At 37.4% G+C, this 19734-nt stretch overlaps 1 protein-coding gene across 1 annotated transcript in view; it reads left to right on the forward strand.

Moving 5' to 3' along the window:
- The window catches only part of LOC134336671 (protein NipSnap homolog 2-like), a 37843-nt gene extending 20267 nt beyond the window's left edge, over window positions 1-17576 (forward strand). The window contains exons 5-10 of the mRNA XM_063031026.1: window positions 142-212; window positions 1770-1910; window positions 2924-2955; window positions 9807-9901; window positions 15477-15560; window positions 17220-17576. Coding sequence (XP_062887096.1) covers window positions 142-212; window positions 1770-1910; window positions 2924-2955; window positions 9807-9901; window positions 15477-15560; window positions 17220-17284 — 488 coding nt within the window. The 3' untranslated portion in view covers window positions 17285-17576. The remainder of the gene's footprint in view (window positions 1-141; window positions 213-1769; window positions 1911-2923; window positions 2956-9806; window positions 9902-15476; window positions 15561-17219) is intronic.
- Window positions 17577-19734: the final 2158 nt, after the last annotated feature.

Genomic DNA, 19734 nt, shown 5'->3' on the forward strand with positions numbered 1-19734 from the left:
GGATCAGCCATGATGAAATGGTGGAGCAGACTCAATGGGCCGAGTGGCCTAATTCTGCTTCTATGTTTTATGGTTTTATGGTCTAATCTTGGAGTATGAAATAGAGAAAACCTGCTATTCCTTTATCTTGGTCTTTTTCAGTCCATCTGTGGAAATACAGTGGAGGTTACCCTGCACTTACAGAGGTGATGAATAAACTGAGGCAAAACAAGGTAAAGTAGTTGAGCTATAATATATTAACCATCCATTGATTGTAATGCTTTCACCATTGTGTTTAAACTGCTGTTACCTTTACCAGATGAAAATCAAAAAGCTGCATAAAAGCTGAAATTGCTGGAAGACATTGTATGCCATGTATCACTTGTGGAAGAGGAAAGTTTTTGACAATGGATTTCATCTGTAACATAAACTGCATAAATGGAAAGAGAAATAGTTTATCCTATGAAGTATTACAGCAGTTTCTGTGATTGCATATAAAACTTACTAGAGAAGACACATCTGAGTTATGAACACCTTTTGTACAATGGTGTTTCTTATACTTAACAGTAGAAAACTTGAAACTTGCATATATAAGCCAGTATGTTTTGTGCTACGAAGGAATATCAGAAAAGGAAGCTTCTGCTTTTTTTCTTTCCTGTTGAATTTCTTCCATTTGCAGTATGTAACTATGTCAAAACAAATTATCCCCTTTTTAAAAAAAAAATTAAAATGTTAGAATTTTGTCGGCAGTTTATCCAGCTTCAGTATAGAGAGTAAACATTTTAGGCTGATGACAATATGACTTAAAACTGTTTCCTTCTCCATCTCATTAAAAAATTCTGATGTGGCAGGCATGCACAGTATACACCAACGATTTGTATTGCTATCACTCACAATGTAATATGCTTTACTGCATAAATGATAATATAAATGCAAGTGACGTAGTAAACAGTTTTTACAATTTCCTCCTGGATTTTAATTTTGAAAGATCAGGGAATTGAGGGGTGTGGGGAATTGACCCAGATGAGGAGATGAGACCTGGGCTTATTAGACATGATCAGATTGATTGGTGGTCTTAGAGCCTACTCAGCCTTTTATTGCTCCGATTTCCTTGCATTCTTGGAGGCATTGTCAGATAAAACCTGGCAGCAAGTTTGTTAAAGTAATATTAGAGATGGGTAGATTTTAAGGAGCATTTCGAGGTAGAGCGGCAATGAGATTTAGAAAAAAATTCCACACCCTAGAGCTGATGGCACAACTCCCAGTGGTAGAGAGATTTTAAAATGAAAAGAAAATCAGGGTTACATAGGAGGCTGAAATTGAGAGGACCAGATCTTCAAGTATTATCCAAGCATAGATTGACTTACATCCTGAACAGTCTGGCTATTTGTCCAGGAGTTGATAGATTGCAGAAATACAGAGTAAAAATGTTTTATAATTTCAAGTTTTGTACTGTTATTTACCAGAATTATTTTGCCCTGATGACATTTAGCCAATGCATGTTCTTAAAAAAATTATTATAAGAATAAAACTAAGCATAGGGTTTTAAAATATGTTCCTTTTTGCATTCTCTCCCCAACTACTTGACTGATCTTTTTCTTCTTCTTGCTGTAGTGATGTAAGGCTGGCCTTGAGGAAGGAATGAAGCAGCTGGTTTTAAAATAGTGAAGGAAAGTGCAGTGGATCTGTATTCTGTATCCTATTGAAAACATTTTGTTTCTTGATCTAATGACCAACTAGTATGAATATTTGCCTTTGCTACTCGTGAAATTTAAGGATTTTTTTTGCAGGAGTTCATGGAATTTAGGAAGGAAAGGGGACAAATGCTACTTTCCCGAAAAAACCAATTGCTTTTAGAGTTCAGTTTCTGGAATGAACCTTTGCCCAGGACAGGACCCAATATTTATGAACTCAGATCATACCAGCTCAGGGTAAGGAACTTGTGTTTTCTGCATTTATTATTACCATTGTAAGGTATTATAACTGAAAACTGCAAAACACTAATGTATTAATTGGTTATGAGGGAACACATATAGTATCCAAAATTAATGTAATGTTTGGTGATGGATAAACCTATACTTGAAATAGTTTTTCAGATCATGCTAATTTGAGCATAAAATGAATTTCCCAATAACTGCTGTTGAATGGCCAGCAAACCCAAACCTACCACATGTAGCAATCTAAATTGGCTTTAAGTGCAACATTTACCATTTTATTTCTTGGATCATCCTCCATGCTGCTTCAGGCTTGCACTTACTTCTGTTATTTTTTTCATTATTGGGCTCAAGCCTACTTCTGCTTAGTTTCTTGGAGCTGGTGTTAACACATATTCAGTTCTATCTATGATATGTGATTTTTCTGCATGTACTTGAAGAAAATACAAGCCCATGGGGAAACCGTAGTAGTGACATTAATTAGCTTGTTGAAAGATCCAGCATAGGCACAACAGGCCATTTGTTCTCCTGCATCCTTCAAGAGCATCCATATTTTGGAATCTCGAGGTTGAAATGTGTGTTTCTGCTGTTTTAATACATCTGAGATTACATATAAAGAAACTTGTCTATCTACAATTCCCTAATGATATTCCTCAGTCCTAAACTCAAGTGTACTTACCCACTATATTAACCATGCTTGATGTAACATGTACATAGTTGTACAGACTGACAGATGGTCCAGTTAAGTGTTACTGTGTCAAGAAGCTTTTTAGGTTATGATGATGGTGATGATGTGACTAAATGAATTAACAATATGAGGAAAATATCTTGATTATAATTCATGCATTGTGAAGTTCTTTAGATTATATACCGTGTATGATTCATTAGAGTCTTCACCTTAAATTTGTGATGCATTTACTGTCTTAAATCACTAAAATACTGAGATCCTGATGCATTATATTTGTAAATGGAGTTTTAATATTGTTTTAATATTGGTATGATTTTTTCAGCCAGGAACAATGATTGAATGGGGTAATAACTGGTGAGTGGCAAACTACTGCTCATGTACAATTTACCCTTATAATTAGGTACCATGTGAAATTTGCATTGTAAAAGTATTTGGCAATGATAGACTGATATCACACTTTAATTCTTTAATTTGGAGTCACTGTTGGATATTATAATCTATTTTACTTTTCAGGAAAGGTAACCTTGTTAACTAGTTTCTTCATGTCCATTGTTACCCAGTCTTCAAAACTTTATCCTCAATTCCTGCAACTTTCCCTCTGCTAACTATTTATCTTGCATTTTTTTCTATGATTTATCAATCTTCTCCAATTGTCTGCTCACTACCACCATCTGAATGAAAGATTTCATTCCAGTTTCCATTCCGTCCACCCCACTGAGACTTAAGTGGTAAAAGCAACAAATGAGATTATTTGATTAACTGAAATAGTATCAATCTATTACAATAAATTTACTCCTCAAAACCTCAATTGTTTATTGCCAAAGGGTTGCCCTTTCTAATTGCATGTTTAATTCAATCTCATTAACCACCACATTGTAAATAGTAGTCTTTCTTGCATGATAAATGAGAGAATGTTTTAAGAATCCCACTTTGGAAACTGCTGACTTCCATCTCCCTCCGTATTAATTGATCCTGTCTTATCTACTGGCTGCCTTGGTTGAATTAATAACTTCAGGTAGAGAAATACTGTATATGCATACTTGATTAGAAAACATTTATAGCACCATACGGGTTTCATGGGCTGCTTGGTTTCCTTCCCTGCTGCAAATTTTCTGAGCTATATCTAGTGATGTTCTGATTTTCTATTCTTGCATTCTGCTTCCTATTTCTTTGTACAAATCTTGAAGGTCTTAGTTAGTTAAAGGCGTTATTTAAGTGGTAGTTGTGAGTTTGAGTCAGCATCTGTTGGGCAAAACATTTATTAGGTGTCTCATTCACTGAAATTCGAAGCTTATTTTGAAGTGACCAAAAGAATTATTTAACACTATAGATGTATACAAGTGCAATTAAAGACTCTTTTAAGTGTTAAGAGCTCAAAAGGTTATAATTTAACAGCAATTATCAAGAATCTATTTTCTAGTTTTCTCAATTTCCAAGTTTATGAGAGTATAGCGGTAATAGCTGGATAAGTGATGGCAGGTTTGTGTAAGCCATTTTTAAATCATCAGGAGCACGTGAAGAGGAAGAAATCATTAATTACAGTGTTTTGCCATTAGACTACTAGTACTGACAGGCTCAAATAAGCTACAGATTTCAGGCAATTATGTTTCTATTTATTGTGCAATTAAACTCAGTGAGGAAAGTTAGGGTGATATTTAAGCATCCTATTAAAGAACATGTATATATTTGTACAATGCCACTTCAACCTTTCTAGCTCAGAATGAGCATAATTGAACTACAGTTTCATTCCAGTAGATAAATAAATTTGTTCTTGATAAAACGCTGCCCTAAATGAATTGGTTCTGAATGAGTAAGTAGAAAAGTTAAAATACTTTGAGATGTAATAATGGATATACCCACAGTATGATGTATTAGTCTTTCATGCTTTTACTAAGTTAACAATTACATAGTTTCCCAAACACAGCTATTAAGTGATCAACAAAACAAATGATCACTTGTGACAAGTTAGGGTTCTAGTTTCACTTCAAAAACTTTGTTCCTTCTGCCATTTTCCACATTGCTTCCAGTTAATTCTTTTCTGTACTCCCACTTTGTTTTTCTCTGGCTTCCCAAATTCCTTCTCACACCCAACATAATTTCTTTCTATGTCATTAGATTTCCCTTATTGCCTCTGTTGCTTATTGCCTCCATTACTTATTCAAAGGCTCATCAGTTCAAAACGTTCAAAATTAGTTAAACTATTTATTCCGTTATTTAGTTTTCTTTGACCAGTTGATATATTTGCCTGCACTTTCAGAAACTTGCATGGCAAAAATTTTCAGAATGTTAAATGTTGAAAAATAAACTGATAGAACCACCCCATACAGTTAATTTTACATTGGGGTGGCACGATAGCACAATGCTTAACAGTACAGGCCACCTGAGTTCAATTCGTGTTGCTGCTACCTGTAAGGAGTTTATATGTTCTCCCTGTGATCATGTGGGTTTCCTCTGGGTGCTCCGGTTTCCTCCCACAGTCCAAAGATGTACCAGTTGGGAGGTTAATTGGTCATTGTAAATTGTCCTGTGATTAGAGGGGAGGGGAAAGCTAGCATTAAAAAATTGGGGGAATTGCTGGGCGTGTGTGGGTCAAAGGGCTGGAAGGGCCTACTCCACACTGTATCCCAATAAATAAATAAATAGAGTGGTTCACAATAGTGCTTAAACCTAACGTTTTTGAGTTTATCTTTCTTCCGCCATTAGAATTACTCTCTAGTCTTCTCCATTACCTTCATAGTCTATTCTCCCCCCCCCCCGCCCCCATTATATGTTTAGCTGGGCTGCAAGGAATTTATAATAGTTTTATATTCATTGTTTCAATTTTAGTTGAATTACACAATGAATAACTGCTAATAGATTTAATCTCTACTGCAAAAAAAAGCTTTGTTTTGTTTCTCTAATCATTTAGAATAATTAATGTGTCACTGTTAGAATTAATGTATGGCAAAATGTGTTTGAGGATGCAGCATAAAACAAAATTTTAAATGCTCTATCCTAATGCAGCAAAATCACGATGTAAATTATAGTTTGAATTTTTTTTTACAGAATAATAATGGAATTATGTGTTCATAGAAGAATATTAGTAATACAGCAGGAAAGCTTATCTTTTAGTGTATAACCCCATTAAAGAAAGCTAGTATATTTTTTCTGTTGAAAAGAGACCTGCTGTCCTTCGAAATCTGTTGCGGTATCTTTACTTCTGTTTCACCAAGATGGATGCTATGGGCCAAATGGGCTTTGCAGCATTGCTTCCTTTTATGATTCTGCAGAAACTCTTGCTGACTCGGCAATAGTTTGGTGTATAAAGAGAGGACGGGAGGATGAGTGCAGGACCCTGGTGGAGGACTTTGTCAAATGGTGCAAGCTGAATCATCTGCAGCTCAACATCGGTAAGACAAAGGAGATGGAGATGGACTTTAGGAAGACTCGGCCTGCACTGCTCCCTGTTACTATTGACGGTGAAGGCGTGGATGTGGTGAGGACCTACAAGTACCCGGGGGTGCACCTGGATGATAGACTTAAGTGAAGCACCAACACAGAGGCTGTGTAGAAGAAGGGCCAGAATTGCCTCTACTTCCTGAGGACACTGAGGTCCTTTGAAGTATGCAGGCCTCTCTTTCACATGTTCTACCAGTCTGTTGTTGCCTGTACAATCTTCTATGCAGTGGTGTGCTGGGGCAATGGCATCAATGTAGGCGATGCTGATAAGCTCAATAAACTGATTAGAAAGGCTGGCTCTGTTATAGGAGTCAAACTGGACGCACCAGAGGCCGTGGTAGAACAAAGGACCCTACGGAAAATCCTGGCAATTCTGGACAGTGTTTCACACCCTCTGCATGCCAACTTGACTGAACAGAGGAGCACTTTTAGTAATAGACCAAGACAACTGCACTTTTCTAAAGAGTGCTATATGATGTCATTCTTACCTGTGGCCATTAGGATCTATAATGAGTCAATCTATAGCTGGGAAAGTGATGACCCCTCCCCCCCCGCCTCCTGTTAGACTGTTTGAGGGAACTTTTTAAAAATTCATTCTTTCTTCTCTAATATTTGTATATCTGTGCACTTGTAATGCTACTGTGACACTGGGATCAATAAAGTATCTTTCTATCCACTTGATCAGTTGTCTTCAACAATATTCTCTCTTGCTTTGGTGGTGGTTCTATAGGATTTGATCATTTGAGATGTTGCACACTTTTCAAAATATCAAGTGGAAGAGGGAGTATAATCAGTGATGTAAAACTGTTTCTATGTCAGCTCCTTCTAAAACCACAATCTTATCTAGAAGACAAGGACAGCAAGAGCCCAGAAATACCACCTGCCAGTTCCCCTTCAAGCCCCACTCCATCTGATGGAAATATATTGCCAATCTTCATTGTGTCAAATACAGTGGAGCCAGGTTAATTGGGACGCATTGGGACCAGAACATTTTGGCCCAATTAAGTGGCTGACCCAGTTAGCCAGTTTCATGGAAATAGTTGAAAAGGTACTTTAAAAAAAAAAGATAAACTGCCATTTATTTATGTATTTACATGAAATACAGAATAAATTAGAATACAACCAAAACTACTACAGTACTATAAAACTGTTATTAGTTCCTTGTAGTTATCGATGGAGGAATTCATTCAGTGTATTCTGACATGTTCTTTTGATTGGCTGTAAATGAACAAAATCAGTGCAGACACCTAGTGCAGATAGTGGATTGCCTTCAAGCAGTGTTTCCAAAGATTGCATCCTCCAAATCTTCATTTTCATTGTAACATTCAAGATGATTTTTGATACCTTCAAATTCTTCATGGTTCTTAACTTGTAGAAGTTGTGAACTTGTTTCATTTTCACTCCCGGCTGTTTCTGGCACCTTCAAGCTTGAAACCTTAGTGAATAAAACAGTTCTGAATTGTCTTGCTCTTTATTCAATTATTAATGACAAAAATCATTGCTTTTTGAACACAAACACACAAGTGACATTATTTTAAAACTGTCTGCTGTAAGTACAGTGTAGTTAGTGTCTAATGGCCACTCGACTGTTGCTAATTAGAAATTGTTTTCGGCAACAGTCTCCTGCCCCAACTAAGTGGCATAATGTCCCAAATAAATTAAGGGAATCCTGGCGATTTTCTCAATTTGTTTATGTTCTTCAAGAGTTTTACCAAATAAGTGGTTGCCCTGATTAACTGATGGCCCAATTAACTGAAATCTACTGTACTGGCAATCTTTATGTAAAATACTGTGACTGTCACCTTCATCACATGACCTACCTCTGTCTTTCCAGCAACCATCAGATCCTTGAATAAAATTCTAAGTAATTTAATTTTCTTTTGATTATTGACCAGCATTGGAGAAATATTGGTTAATAAATGAAAGTCAGATTCTGTTACAATGAAATTAATAACAGAATACAAGAAGACATAAGTAAACTAGTGAGTTGGGTAAACATAATTGAAATTTAAAGCAGAGAACTGAAATAAAGTACTTTGGTAGGATGAGCAAGATGCGGTTTAAGTAAGTAGAAGCATAATTGTTCTAAACTCTTTAAACAAAAGGTAGAAAGTTAAATGTAAATTCCTTCACTGTTATTAAGAAGCACCAACATGTACATATTCTAATAAAAATAAATCCTAATTAGTCTTATTTAATTTAATGTTTGCATCATTTATGGGATTTGGATTTTTTGTGTATTTCCAATTATCTCAAATAGTTTCCTTGCCTATTGTTCAAGTGTAGAAGGTACTTGAGCATTCCTTTTAGATTGAAGCTTGTGTAATTTAATATCACTTGTCACTTACCATCCCATGCCTGGATGTTGACTCGGTCTTACTTCATTCTTTAAAGGAAGTGCAAATAAGGCTAAAGATAGAAATCAAGCCCACGTAACATTAGGATGAATGGTTTATTAAAATGGCTACTAATATTGTTTGGGGCTATGGCACAACCCTGAGGAATCCTGATATAACCCTGAAGGTTAATTTATTGGCTTCCAGTATTACAGAAGCCATCTTTCTTTATGATATTAATGACAAGCAAGTGAATAGTTTATCCTCAATCCCAATTACTTTAATTTTACCGAATCTTTCTTGTATTATACTGTTTAATAATTTTATGATATCAAAGCTAGCCACTTTCACTTAACCTTTTCACATCCGACCTTTTGTCCATATTTGAACTAAGGCTGTAAGTGGTCAAAATCTGAATGGTCCTGGAGTTTAGCGTGTTACTGTTAGGTGAATGCTACTTGATAGAATGAGCAACCATTCCTTTCATCACTTTGACAAATGAATGTAGGTTAAGGGAATGGCAATTGGCAGATTAAATTTCTCCTGTTTGTTGTGAATTTGGTATACTTCGGAAATCTATTTTTCCAAATACAAACGTTTGTAGATGACTCGGCTGTCACTAGAACAATTTGGCTAGAGATATGACTAATTCTAGATTAGTCTTCAGTATTCAGTTAAGTTGAAGCTTTTTAATGAATGCAGTGCACTCAGCAGTTTCTTTAAGTGGAGTGAATCAAATTGTCCGAGGACCGATCTCTTTAATTGCATTCTCTGAATTTGTTTACGCATGCAAAGCTCTGCCATATTTGTGGATGGAGATGTTTATGGAAACTTTTTTATTCTGCCTGGAATTGGCAAGTCTGTAGAGCTCTGATCTAATGGCTGACGATACCGTCCACCATTAGATTAGCTCTATTCAAAGCTTGGTGTTTTTACATTTTAGCTTGCATGTAGTTGCCATTTTACATGACCAGACTGTTAATATATGGATCTATACTGAAGTATGCCACAAAGTTGAAAATCCTGTTTTAACTGTTTAAAAATTTAATGTTGCAGCTGCTTTAATGTTTGAGGATTTTGGTTGAATGAAAAATCATTGAGTTTTTCAACTACTCTTCATTCAGAATTTAAAATACTGTAAGTGTTTGTGTAAAGTGTTATTAGTGTAAAGGAATCAAACTTTAATTTATGCAAAGCTAAATAATTATGACTGCATGTTAAATAAGTTGAAATTTTGTGTAATCAGTTTCCAACATTAAAATTTTAGGAAAATTGAGTTATTAATCATTATTTTGTGAATCAAAGTTCAACTTTCAGAGGTCTGTTTCAACAAAATTGAAACAATCATTCACATTTATAATATAACTGCTTCAAATCTCAATTATCTATAATGATGAATAATGAATTTATGATTCATTTAATTTTTCATAGGGCTCGTGCCATTCGATTTCGACAGGAGAACAATGAAGCAGTTGGTGGCTTCTTCTCGCAGATTGGTGAACTTTATACAGTGCATCACCTATGGGGTAAATAAGATCAGTTAGTTACTGCATTCATGTTTCTTTATAATTTTTCTGACTAGTTATGGCTTCTAATGATTATTGAATTTGTTTGAACTGTGAGGATTTCTGGTCAAGATAGCACTGAGTTGCAGTCTCCATCAAGGTTGTGGCTCAGGTTTTGTGGCTTTTTAGGTTTGTAGGGATGGTTTTAGGGACAGAGAGGAGAGTTAGTGGTCAGACTAGGTTTTAGGAAAGGGATGTGGGAGAGTTAAAGGTTTGGCCAGAGTCTAGGCCATCGCTCTGCATTTGAAGGCCAGTGATATGTGATGAAGGACATCTGTGGATGGGTGTCAGGCTGGAAGACCAAAGAAGGCTGGTCCCACCACCCAACCCCCCAAATCAGTAAATCGTCATCAGCTCCTAGGATCAGAATTTTATGCAGACAGTAGTAGGAAGGGCTGTTGACCCCTATGTATGCAAGTCGTTGAGAATGGAATTCAAGGCCTAGTGTTTAGGGTCCTAGTTATCAGAGACTCTGGATCTCAGGTTCCTCATTGATTGTCATCAGCAAGTCCTGGGATTGTTATCAAAGACTGAAGCTTGAAGGTTGATTGGAAGACCGGAAATCAAGACCCAATGGCCAAAGCCCTGGGTCTGTGAGTCTGACTCCGTTAGGGAAGTTGAAGGCTCAATGTCTGCGAGTCCGCTTGAGTCCTGGAGACTGCCTGTCCTGGGGTTGAAGGACTGTATGCGTGCGTGGGGGAGAGAGAGAGAGAGAGCAACGGGGTTTAGTTTGCTATTGTTTTGTTGCAGTTCTGTGATGATGTTGGTGCTGGACTGTGTGGCAACACTTCAGGGCTGCTCCCAACACGTTCTTAGGTCGTGTTGATTTTTAACGTGAATGATGTATTTCAATGTACATGTGAAAAATAAATAAAAAGAATGTTAATTTCAAGAAGAAGAAAAGGTTTTGCTTATTACTGATGAGTGATTACAGCTTGAGAGTTACCTACTAAAATTTACTGAAATTATTGACTGGGATAGCAAACATACTCCTGAAATTGTGAATTTTCCTATTGTTTTTATTGGATCAAGAGCACAGCAAACAAAATAAATGCTGTCATTTATTTACATTAGGCTTTAGATACATGTGATGTATCAGAAGCGAAGTCATTTAAGTTGTGCAGCTAAACAATGCAGGCATAAGTAATGTTTGCCAGAGTCTTTGCTGTTTATTTGTAACACATAAGTTCTTTACTATTTTTGTCTCTAACCCACTTACTGCTAATAGTTTTATTGATTCAATTAATTGCTCCTAAGTTTAAAATGAATCAATGAATAAAGCACTATTGCTGTTATTGCCTACCATGTGAATTAAAAATATAGGTGGTTTTCAGCTTGGTTGCAGTTGAATGAAATAAATAATTGTGCAAGATAACTAGAGAGCAATGCATTAATTTTATTTACTGTATCGTTAATGAAGTTTTCAGATAGAGCATTCGTAGAAAAAGGATAGAGGTGCTAAGCAGTAAAGATAATGTAGAATATGCAAGTGATAATCCCCTGACTATTCAGAAATCAAGATGTATTTGGCACCTGTTCATCGCCAGAGCTAAGAAAAGAGCTGAAGAAATTACTACTGACAGCATCCACCCTAGCAGTCACCTATTCACTAAATTGCCATCAGGGAGATGCTACAAGTGCATCACCACCAGGACCACATGTCATCTTTCCTGTATCTAACCAGCTTCTCAACAAAACTCACTCAGGTTTAATACCCTAACTGTCCCTGCACAACATCTGTTAAATGGTCTTTCCTGCTCTCCTTGTTCTGTTGATAATTATTGAGTCTCTTCATATGTTCACATTTATTTGATTATTGATATTGTGCATGTGACCGTTCTGCTAATTGTTGATTGCTCTTGGCTGTTTGCACTATTGTCTTGTAAGTTGTTGGTTCCTTTTGTATTGTCTGGTATGATATTGTCCTGTGTTTTATGTTTGGAACTGAAGCACAATCAATTCTGGTATGTTTTACATACTGGCAGTAATATGATTCTAATTCTGACAAGCTGGGTGCTGATTACTGCATTCCCTTTCATTCGCTGGGGCCTTTTATGTTAAACAAAGTTTGGGCATCAGCACATGGTGTGCCAGGGGTTCCAAGCTTCCTTCAAGCTCACTTGGTTCTGTTTCCTATCCTCCTAATCAACAGTGCCACACCCCCACCTCTTTTGCCTCCTTCCCTGTCCTTTCTGAAACATCTAAAGCCTGGCACTCGAAGTAACCATTCCTGCCCCTGAGCCAACCAAGTTTCTGTAATGGCCACTACATCATAGCTCCAAATACTGATCCACGCTCTAAGCTCATCAGTTTTGTTCATAATACTCCTCGCATTAAAATAGACACATCTCAAACTATCGATCTGAGCGCATTCCTTCTCTATCACCTGCCTATCCTCTCTCTCGCACTGTCTCCAAGCTTTCTCTATTTGTGAGCTAACACCTCTTCCTCCGTCTCTTCAGTTCGGTTCCCACCCCCAGCAATTCTCGTTCAAACTCTTCCCCAGTAGCCTTAGAAAACCTCCCCACCAGGATACTGGTCCCCCTAGGATTCAAGTGCAACCCGTCCTTTTTGTACAGGTCACTTTTACCCCAAAAGAGGTCCCAATGATCTAGAAATCTGAATCACTGCCCCCTGCTCCAATCCCTCAGCCATGCATTTATCCTCCACCTCACTCTGTTCCTATACTCACTGTCATGTGGCACAGACAGTTAATCCCGAGATGACTATCTTTGTGGTCCTTTCCTTCCTAATTCCCTGTAGTCTGCTTTCAGGACCTCCTCCCTTTTCCTGCCTATGTCGTTGGTATCAATATGTATTTACCCCAATAGGTGTATACTGTCTTGAGGAAAATTACGGTGGATAAATCCTCAGGGCCTGATAATTTGTTGCCTTGGACCCTGTAGAGGCTAGTGCAGAAACTGCAGGAGCCCTAGCAGAAATATTTAAAATGTCCTTAGCCATGGTTGAAGTGCCAGAGGATTGGAGGATAGCTAATGTTGTTCCATTGTTTTAGAAAGGCTCTAAGAATAAGCCAGAAAATTATAGGCTGGTGAGCCTGCCATCAATAGTGGGTAAGTTATTCTTAGGGACTGGATATATAAATATTTGGATAGACAAGCACTGGTTCAAGTTCTAAGTAAATTTGTTATCTAAGTACATTTATGTCGCCATATTCAACCCTGAGATTCATTTTCTTGCAGGCATTCCCAGTCAATACAAAGAAATACAATAGAATCAATGAAAACTACACACAATGAGACAAGCAACCAGTGTGCAAAAGACAACTATGCAAATACAAAACAGAAAAAATCATAAAATAATCATAAATAAATAAGCAGTAAATATCGAGAACTTGAGATGAAGAGTCCTTGAAAGTGAGCCCATAGGTTGTGGGAACAATTCAGTGTTGGGGTGAGTTATGCCCTCTGGTTTAAGAGCCTTATGGTGGAGGGATAATAACTGTTCTTGAAACTGGTGCTGTGGATCTTGGGTCCTAAGGCTCCTTTACCTCCTCCCTGCTGGCAGCAGTGAGAAGAGAATATGGCTTGGATGGTGGAGGTCCTTGATGGATGCTGCTTTCCTGCGATAGCACTCCTCATAGATGTGCTCAATGGTGGGGAGGGTTTTACCCGTGATGGACTGGGTTGTATTTACTACTTTTGTAGGCTTTTCCGTTCAAGGGAATTGGTGTTTCTATGACAGGCTGTGATGCAACCAGTCAGTATATTATCCACTGCACATCTGAAGTAATGCCAAGTAATTTAATGTGTCTCTCTTCACCTCTGACCCCCTGATGAGAACTAGCTCATGAAGCTCTGGTTTCCTCCTCCAGTAATCAATATTCAGCTCCTTGGTCTTGCTGACATTGAGTGAAAGGTCGTTGTTGTGGCACCATTCAGACAGATTTTCAATCTCCCTCCTATATGCTGATTCGTCATCACCTTTGATAAGGCCAAGGACAGTGGTGTCATCAAAAAAACTTAAATATGGTATTAAAGGTGTGCTTAGCCTCACAGACCATAAGTGTAAGGCGAGTAGAGTAGAGGGCTAAGCACACAGCTTTGTGATGTACCTGTGGTGATGGAGATTGTGGAAGAGATGTTGTTGCCAATCTGAACTGACTGGGGTCTGCAAGTGAGGAAATTATTTGAGGTCTACGTCTTGGTGGAGAGGGTTATTGGTTAGTTGTGAGGTGATGATAGTATTGAATGCTGAACTGTAGTCAATGAAGAGAATCCTGATGTATGTATTGTCACTGTCCAGATGTTCCAGGATTGAGCGAAGAGCCAATGAAATGGCACTTTCTGTTGACAGTAGGCAAATTGGAGCATCTCCAAGTTGCAGGAATTGATATGTTTCATCACCGTGATTCTGTCTAAAGCTCACTAATGCTAAGTTAGCAAGCTGTGCTGTCACTTGAATGTAAAGGCCCAGTTAGGCTTACTTTTGAGTAGAATGCAATCATGGTTTTGTCTTTGAGCATCCAGCAGTCAATTGAGACATTAAGAACCTCAGATACTCAATTCTTAAATGAGAATTGCCAGCTGACTACACACTACGTCAGCAAAGACGGAGTCTGTGATTGTGCAGAAAAGTTGCAGAGAGGGGAAAGAAAGTTACTTAATACATTAAGAAGCTGAGCCATGTAGAGCAGCAAAGTCCAATCAATGCCAGCCTTATTGTTCTCAGTCAGACGTTTGTGTGCATGCAATTACAGTTTGCTTCATTGTTTCTTGGTTGAGATGGAAAATAATCAACCACAATTAACAATTATGCCACAGTGCATGCATTGCACTGTATCAGAAAGAAGAAAATGCATGCTGCATTTAATGGCCTTATGTTAGTTATATTCAGGAATTAATTCTGCTATGCACTTTTCTCTACAAATTTATGTGGTTTCACCTATGGCAAATGCCCAATTGTGAAAGGACAGCAAACATAAAGTTAGAGTCTTCACAAATGCAGTTTATAAGGGGGGTCAGGGAGAGGGAAGTTGTTTTACAAATCTGGAGGACAAAATGGCAACTTTTGATTGTAATTTCATCATCACACTTGTGTTCTGAAGTAATTCATCTGACAAAGGATTCTATTTTCATGCTTGTGAAGCTATCCAGGTTACTGGACTAGTGATGTGTTCAGCAAGCTTAATTTACAAAAAATATTGACAAAAATGTCATCAACCATTGTATATCATGTTATGTAATGGAAGTATTTCACTTATGTTGTGGATAGTCCTTCAGCTCAATCTGTCCATGCTGACAATGTGGCCGATCTAAGCAAGACTCATTTGCTCATGTTTGGCCCGTATCTCTCTCAGCCTTTCATATACATGTACCTGTGGTGGCAGGTGAAATTGTCAATTTACTAAGAGATCCGTTTTAAAAATATTGATCTGAAGGGATGAACAACTATAATTGACAACTTAAAGAGTAAATGATAGTTGATTTTTAACATTTGGTTTTAATGGCTTAGTTATATTAAATATAAGTAATATAAATCTAACTTTATTTCTTGTACTTTGTGCTTTTTAAAGCTTACAAAGATTTGCAGTCAAGAGATGAAACACGAAATTCAGCATGGCAGAAACCTGGCTGGGATGAATGTGTATACTACACAGGTATTTTTAGTCTAAAATTAGTGTTCTGAAACGGTTGAAGTAAAGCTACATAGATCTGTAATATTTAGTCTTCAATTTCCAAGCATGGTAAAATGAGCTTTTATACCCTGTATCAGAAAGAAGAAAATGTAACTGATTTTTTTGGTTTATTAGCATTCAGATGTGGAAGATACCTTTTCACTTTTCAGTATTTCACCTGTAGAACCATATCAGTGTCATCCAGCAATTCTCAGTACTCAGCACCCAAAAATTAAATGTGACAATGCCGGGCATCTTTTGTGGCTGGCATTCAGTTTGCAGCAGAATTCCATTTCAGTGTAACTGACCGTCTTTAAAAAGGCCTAGATGGAGTGGATGTGTCTGAGTTTAGGACTACAGGGCATAGCCTCAGATTAGTGGGACATCCATCTAGAACAGAGATGAGATGGAACTTTTTTAGCCAGAGAGTGGTGAATCTGTGGAATTCATTGCCACAGAAGGCTGAAGACAAAGTTATTGAGCATATTTAAAGCGGAGGTTGATGGGTTCTTGATTATTCAGGGTGTCAAAGGTTACGGTGAGAAGGCAGGAGAATGGGATACACCTCCTGTGCTCCTTGATGTTGGTTTCTACCGTGCATCCCATCTGGCTGATGTACGCTGTTGTGCATACACAGGGAATCTTGTAAACACCAGTTGTCCTGCGTCCCAGATCATCTTTGACCCAATAAGCTGTGATTTGAGCTTCCTTAGAGTTTGTGAATGGTATTAATCCAGTATTTCTTCAGGATCCTGACGATCCTTCTGGAAACTGTGGAAATGTAGGGAAGACAGGAGGTAGCAATGTTTGGGTTATGCGGAGAAATCTGCGGTAGTGGAACATCGCATTCACAATGGCCATAGGATTGACTTCAACGGCACAAAACTACTGTGCCGTGCCAATGGCTTTTGGGACTGCCTGGTGAAGGAAGCCATTGAAATAAAACTAGAGGAAAAGAATATTAACAAAGATGAAGGTCTTGCTCTAAGTAAGAACTGGATTTCAATTGTAAACAGGATGGGAGAGCGGAAACCTAATTGGATGAGGATTAACCAATCAGGAGGGACAGAGGACGGGGGTATAAATACCACCAGACTAGACATGCCCAGGCATCAACCTTAATGAAGATGGCAGAGTTTGTCATTGAAATTGATATTTGTAAATTTGTAATATCAATTTGTAAAATTGATATTTGTACCCGGCTGGAAGCCTGAGAAGAGTTTATTCGTCTCTTATGCTGGGAAAGCACTAGATTCTTTATCATTGTTTTTGACTTTCTTCTCTGATACAACACTACCTTATAACATATTTGTATGAGTAAATATTTTTTCTATATACATATATTCACAAAACCTATATGAAGCCTAGTTGTGTGAACAATAAAATTGCTGAATGAAATTGTTCATATGCAGTGCTGGTATAGATTTTGTCTGGAGTTATCCAGTTGATTTTTTGAGGAGAATATTTGCATTTTCTGTTAAATGTTTGCTTACTGAATACAAATACAAATGATTTAAAATTAAATATTTATAAAGAACTGGCAGATTGCAGTATTTACATTTTGATCCATCAATTTTTGCTATCAAGTAAAGTGTGTATTTTAAATGTATGCATGAATTATACATTGTTTCCTCTCCACAGTGCCACTCATTCAACGGATGGATTCCAGGATTATGATCCCACTGAAGATTTCACCACTTCAGTAGAACTCAACTAGGAACATCTTGCAAGAAAGTTAATTGTGTTTTGTCTTAACATATGAGGGAAAAATGAGCTTGTCAAGATTCAAAAGCATATTTTAACTTCTGGACCTTTTATCAAATTTACAGAAATATTTCTGAAGCTAACTCTGTTACCACCGGTAATATTTTATTTCCAAAGCACTAAAATTACTCTGTTAGGTGTTTAATATCTTGAATGCTTACCATATATTTTATTGTCTTACTTCAGTTTCGTCACTCCTTTACCTTTGGACAGTTTCATTAATGTTTTTTTTAATCTCATCTGTTCCACTTATTTTACTTAGTGGAATAGTTTTTGAAAAGTGTAAATTTAAGGTATTAATTCAATCTTGTGTTCCATTGTGCAATATGGACAAATTATGCCTGATTCTTGGGAAAAAAATAAGTGAAGTTCCCACCCCAAAACATTGATCCCCATTCAGTAAAATCTCAGAACATTACAATTTTTAAAACTGTTAGTTAGGAAATTACTTTTTAAATCAAAATTAGTTTTTGTGAAGAAAGAATAGTACACCTGCTGTTTATCTGATGCAAATTCAACATAAAATGTTATAGTAGATTATTGTTGGGTTGCTTTCTACTGCTGTAGGTGGTGCATGTTAAATCACTGAACAAAATTTAAGCTTACGATGTCATTTTTTTAAACTGGTTTTGTCGTGTGCTTATTTTTTAAATGGCACCATTATGTATAGTTTTTGGGATTTACAATAATTAGGTAAATCTAATTAATGAAAGGAGTGAGTTTCGAGGTCATTGTTCAACAGTCAGGCTACAACAGCCAATACACTCTTAAGACTGTAATAAACTTGATTTATGATATTTCTGTTTAGATTGGCTGCACATTTTGTAATATACACAAATGATGACAAATTAGATTAGTACACTGGTGCAGCTGATACAGCTTACTGCCTCTTAGCTCCATCATCCTGAATTCAATGCTGATTCCTGGAAATGTCTGTGAGAGGTTTGCATATTCTTTCTGATCAACTATTTTCCCACAATGGCTTCATCCTATGTCCAAAAGATGGGCAGCTTGATAGGGTAGTTGACCACAGTAAATTACACTGGCGTGTGGGAGTGGGGAGGTAGTGTTGAAGGAAATGTGGGAAGAATAAAATGGGATTAGTGTACAAGTACTGTAGAAAATTCTTAGGTATATAAAGCTAAGTTACCTAAGACTTTTGCACAGTATTGTATATGTCAACATGGAGAGTGAAGTGGGTACATTTGGCGGGAGCAGAGGATATTGGGAATGGCAAGGGTAGAGTGCTGCGGGAGGGGTATAGGGGAGGTGGCAAAGAAGGAGTGTTGGGACAGGGGGTGGCGCAAGTACAGACACACACAGCCTTAGACACCAGGCAATGTCATTCGTTTATTGATCATTACAGAATCCATTTCTGGTGCTTCCCGCTCAAACCCTCTCCCTTCCCCTTTTCCCAGCTTTGAATCCCCTCTTCCTGCCCCCTTCTCTCTCAGTCCACAATAGAGACCTATATCAGAATCAGGTTTATAATCACTCACATGTCATGAAATTTTTATTTTGTGCTAGCAATACAGTGCAATGCATAAACTTACTACAGTATTGTGAAAAAGTTTTAGGCACCCTAGCTATATATATAGTTGCAAGGAAAAGTTTATGAACCCTTTGCAATTATCTGGTTTTCTGCAATTACTCATCAAATGTGGTCTGATCTCCATCTAAGTCACAATAATAGATAAACACAATCTGCCAAAACTAATAACACACAATCAATTGTACTACTGGTCAATACTGAGTACACCATTTAAACAATCATAATCCAGGTTCAAAAAAGTAAGTGTACCTTTGGGGTAATGCCTTCTACAAGATCTATTTGGAGTCTGATGTTCCAATCAATGAGATGAGATTTGAGGTGTGGGTTGTAGAGGTGCCCTACCTTATACAAAAAAACCAGTCAAGTTACTGACAGAGCCTGCTCTTCTCAAGAAAGATCTGTTTATTCCTGCCATGCTTTGATCAAAACAATTTTCAGAGGCCCTTAGAAGAATTGTGGATATGATTGAAGCTGGAAAAAAACTACAAAAGCATTTCTAAAGACCTGAGTGTTGCATCAGCCACAGTAAGAGAAATATTCTACAAATGAAGGAAATTCAGTCCTGTTGCTACTCTCCCTAGGAGTGAGCGTCCTGCAAAGATCACTCCAAAAGCACAATGTGCAATGGTGAAAGAGGTGAAAAAGAACCCAGGGGTGTAATAGTGTAAGACCTGCAGAAATCTTTAGAACTTGCTAAAGTCTCTGTTTATGTGTCCACTATAAGAAAACCACTGAACAAGAATGGTGTTCATGGAAGGACAGCATGAAGGAAACCACTGCTCTCCCAAAAAAAAAAACCATTGCTGCACATCTCAAGTTTTCAAAAAAACCACCTGGATG

The sequence above is a fragment of the Mobula hypostoma genome, chromosome 23, assembly GCF_963921235.1.
Source record: "Mobula hypostoma chromosome 23, sMobHyp1.1, whole genome shotgun sequence".
NCBI classification, from domain to species: domain Eukaryota; kingdom Metazoa; phylum Chordata; class Chondrichthyes; order Myliobatiformes; family Myliobatidae; genus Mobula; species Mobula hypostoma.